Below are 4,448 nucleotides of genomic sequence, written 5' to 3'. Positions count from 1 at the left end.
ATGGGAAGTGGAAGATGTGCATTGGCTTCACTGACTTGAATGATGCTTGTCCCAAGGACTGCTACCCCCTACCTAGGATTGATACCCTGATCGACGCCACTGCTGAACACGAGATGCTAAGTTTTATGGATGGATTTAGTGGTTATAATCAGATTAAAATGCTTAAGGATGACACCCCCAAGGTATCCTTCATAACTGACTTTGGTGTCGTTTGTTATCTTGTTATGAATTTTAGACTTAAGAATGCATAAGCTACTTACCAAAGGTTGGTAAATAATATATTTTCCCATCTATTGGGAAGACCATGGAGGTCTATATTGATGACATGTTGGTCAAAAGCCTAAACAAGAACGATCATATTAGTCACCTCGGAGAGGCATTTGAAGTGTTGAGGCACCACAAGATGATGTTAAACCCCACCAAGTATGCTTTTGGTGTTGGGTCTGTAAAATATTTGGGTCACATGGTCTTCAAGAGGGGAATAGAGGCCAACCCGTACAAGATCAAAGCCATCCTGGACATGGAGCCACCACGCTCCATCAAGGACGTTCAAAAGTTGAAAGGAAGAATCGCAGCTCTAGGGAGGTTCATCTCCAAGTCTGGAGACAAGTACCTCTCCTTTTCTGAACCCTTAAGAATGTGAAGAATTTTGAATGGATAGCTGAGAGCCAAGAGGCCTTTGAACAGCTAAAGAAGTATATTACTGGAGCCCCATTGTTGGTCAAACCAAGTCCAAAGGAAACCCTTTATCTGTACCTGGCGGTATCTGAACAAGCCAACAGTGTAGTCCTTATAAAGGAAGAACAGAAACTCCAGAAGCCTGTATATTATGTAAGCAAGGTGCTCCACGGAGCAGAGTTGAATTACTCCACCACAGAGAAGTTTGAACTTGCCCTAACCACAGCCTCAAGGAAGTTGAGAACATACTTCTAGGCTCATAAGATCAAAGTCCTGACGGACCAATCCTTGAGGAACATTCTTCATAGCCCGAAGGCCAGTGGAAGGCTTATCAAGTGGAAAATTGAGTTAGGAGAATTTGACATCAAGTACAAGCCTCGAACGACCATCAAGGCTCAGGCACTACTAGACTTCATGGTCGAATGCACCATTAACAACTAAGAAGTCGGGGGCAGAAGATAGTAACCCCAGAAGGAGGAGAGGAAGAGAATGGTAAAGAAACGACCCTGAAAGTGTATTGGGTTCTCCATTTTGACAGAGCGTCCAAAATAGAAATGACCCTGAAAGAGTATTGGGTTCTCCATTTTGACAGAGCGTCCAAAATAAAATCTAGTGGTTCAGGCTTAGTCCTGCAAAGCCCCGAAGGGTTTATGATTGAGTATGCTTTGAAGTTGGACTTCCCAACTACGAAAAATGAAGCAGAATATAAAGCATTGATAGCTGGCTTAGGCTTGGCTCAAACTGTGAGGGCCAAAAACCTAAAGGTCCGTGGAGACTCAAGACTTATGGTTACTCAAGTTAATGGGGAGTTTGAGGCGAAAGATGATACTATGACCAAGTACCTGAGAGTCGTAAAGGGAATACTAACTCAGTTTGATGAATGGTACACAAAACATGTTCTGAGAAAGGAGAACACTACGGCGGATGCCTTGTCCCAGTTCTCCTCGTCTGAAATTGAGAACTATCTGAGAAGTATATACTTCCAGGTCCTGAAGATCCCTACTATTCATCTCATAAATCCGTTAGCACTGGTTGGTGTGAGAAGCTGTTAGATAGACCTGATTAAAACCCACTTAGAAACTGGGTGGCTCCCCGATGATGCCTAGGAGGCACACAAGATGTCGGTGAGAGCAATTGGATATTCATTGATTGAAGGCCTTCTCTACAAAAGGTCCTTTTTTGTTCCATACTTGAAGTGCTTAAGACCTCTTGAAGCAGAGAAGTCGCTTAAAAAAGCCATTAAGGGATTTATGGGAAATATTTGGGGGGCAGAGCCCTCGCTCACAAGATAACTCAATTGGGATTCTACTAGCCAACTATGCCAGCCGATGTAAAGTCTTATGTGAAGAAATGTAACAGGTTCCAGAGGCACGTTCCAATAGTACGACAACCCCCAAAGAGGCTTACTTCTATTAGCACACCCATTCCTTTTGCAATGTGGGGAATGGAGATACTTGGACCATTTCTTGTAGCATCGGGGCAGAGGAAGTTCATTATGGTAGCCATAGACTACTTCAAAAAGTGGATTGAGGCTAAGGCACTAGCCAAGATAACCACCAAGCAAATTGCTCAATTCTTCTGGAAAAATGTTATATTCCGATTTGGGATCCCACGCATCCTTGTCACGGATAATGGGCGACAATTTGATAACACATAATTCAGAGAGTATTGTGATGATAATAGCATAGAGCTTCACTTCACCTCGGTTGCTCACCCACAAGCAAACAGGTAGGCGGAAGTTGCTAACAGAATCATCCTTGATGGACTTAAGAAAAGGGTTGAACGCTCATGGAACACTTGGGCAGATGAGTTGCTGCCTATACTATGGGTATATCGTACCACCTGCAAAGTGACTAATAAAGCTACCCCGTATATGTTGGCTTATAGAGCTGAGGCCGTGGTGCCCCTTGAATTCCCCATGGATTACCTAGGGTCGAAGCTTATGAATCAAAAACCAACGAAGAAGGCATGAGGCTCGCTCTCGAGCTCATTGACGAGGTCAGAGATGAGGCCAATACCCGTAATGCAGAGCATCAACGAAGAGCCTCCTTCTATTACAATATAAGATTAAAGAAAGGTTCTTTCAGCAAGGAGACTTGGTTATAAGGAAGATTGAGGCATCGGGAGTCGGGGAGAGAGGAAAGTTAACCCCTAACTGGGAAGGGCCTTATAAGGTCAGGAAGACATTAGGATAAGGATCCTACAAGATGGAAACCCTGAGCGGTGACAAAGTGCCTCATAACTGGCACGTTTCGAACCTGAAGGTTTATTATATTTAGGACATGAAATAAATGTTCCTAGTACTTAGTAGTAGATAAAGGAATAAGGTCGACCAGTGTATGAGCATCTAATGAATGAAAGTATGAAAGGACCAAAGTGCCAAAAATAAAAGACGAATATGAAATTAAACTACAAATATAGGAGATCCTGAAGGATTATAAATCAAGTCACGATGGACAATTAGGTTACACACCGAAAATGTTCAAGTCCATGAAGGACCATAAATAAATAACCGTTGAATAAAAGCCACACACGGTAAATAAAGCCATACAAGGCCTAAACACTGAAGGACAATTTATAGTCCAAAATCAGATGATTGGCAATAGTGGAAACCTCAGAAACAGTCCAAAGTCTAGGAAAGCCTCGCGAATTTACCATATTCGGGTGAGAGCTATGAACAGAGCCAATGGACATGTGTTACCTGAGCGCATCTTATCATCATGGGTATCCATCATCTTGAAAAAGCTTCTGACTGTTGAAAAGTGCCAAGAGAGCCCTAGAATCCCAATCTTGAAACTTTCTCCCAAATTTCTTCATCAATGCCTCCAGGCCATATGCTCACTCCTCCATTTTGCACTCTTAGTGAAAGAAGTTATTCTCCTAATAAGAACAAATTTAACCAAGGGTAAATTAGGAAGAAGATAGGTACCATTAACAGAGAAGCCTCTAAGGTCAGCTTTAACAAGCTTCCTTTAAATTGTGAAGACCCATCACGAACACGAACATGATAGTTTATGTTCGAGACCCGTCATGAATGTGGTCGAGACATGTTGTCCAAGAAAGCAAAATTTTTTTCCCCCTGACCGACCATAGGGGTCATGAATGGACCTATACGCCAACCAGAGGAGGCTGAGTAGCCATCCATAAAGGTCTTCAACCATCTTAAGGGTCCTCGAATGGGGCCCACACCCGACAAGGCACTCCTTAAACAAAAAAGAGAGAAGAAAGTCTAAGGTATAAGTCTTAATCCAAGACTGAGTATACTAATTATAGTGATTAGTAAAAGTATTATGGTAAGCACAAAGTTTAGCTCTTAAACCAGCACTTATGGCCGTCTATAGCCACAACTTGATATTGAGAAGGTTAAAGTTCAAGAAATTCCACGAAACAAGGTCCCGAAGGGTCAAGAAGCTCTAGACATTGAGGTCTCGGCCGACTAGGGCCTCAAGGGCTTGGTCTCCATGTCCGACCAAGAGTCCTTGAAGCTGACTCCTCCATATGGAGGGGTTAGGCAGACTAGGACGCCCTTGAAAGAACATCTATAGACATCTGGAACTAATAGGAATGGCCCACAAGTGAAGGTTCTAATAAAAACATGAACTGGAGCCAAGGGATACTCCTGGTGAAGACAAGAATGTCCACAGAAAATAGTTTCAAGAAGAACTGAGCGTTCACGAGAACAAGTTTCATGAAGAGTAGGACGCTCACGAAGCTGAGATTCTGGCCTACCAAGAGTCAGTGGCGCCCAGTCCTCTACAAGGAAGGGTTAG

The 4,448-nt window shown here is 43.1% G+C and overlaps 1 protein-coding gene across 1 annotated transcript; it reads left to right on the top strand.

Moving 5' to 3' along the window:
• The first annotated feature begins 1,232 nt into the window (after positions 1–1,232).
• Positions 1,233–1,730, top strand: LOC141695170 (uncharacterized). The gene has a single exon (XM_074499437.1). The coding sequence runs from the start codon at positions 1,233–1,235 to the stop codon at positions 1,728–1,730; it is 498 nt and encodes a 165-aa protein (XP_074355538.1).
• Positions 1,731–4,448: the final 2,718 nt, after the last annotated feature.

This window comes from Apium graveolens, chromosome 2 (genome assembly GCF_009905375.1).
Source record: "Apium graveolens cultivar Ventura chromosome 2, ASM990537v1, whole genome shotgun sequence".
Lineage (NCBI taxonomy): Eukaryota > Viridiplantae > Streptophyta > Magnoliopsida > Apiales > Apiaceae > Apium > Apium graveolens.
This window is presented reverse-complemented; position numbering and strand designations above follow the sequence as displayed.

Bases quoted from the DNA above. Each gene is read 5' to 3' on its own strand.
- LOC141695170 (XM_074499437.1), top strand. From the start codon at position 1,233: ATGACCCTGAAAGAGTATTGGGTTCTCCATTTTGACAGAGCGTCCAAA.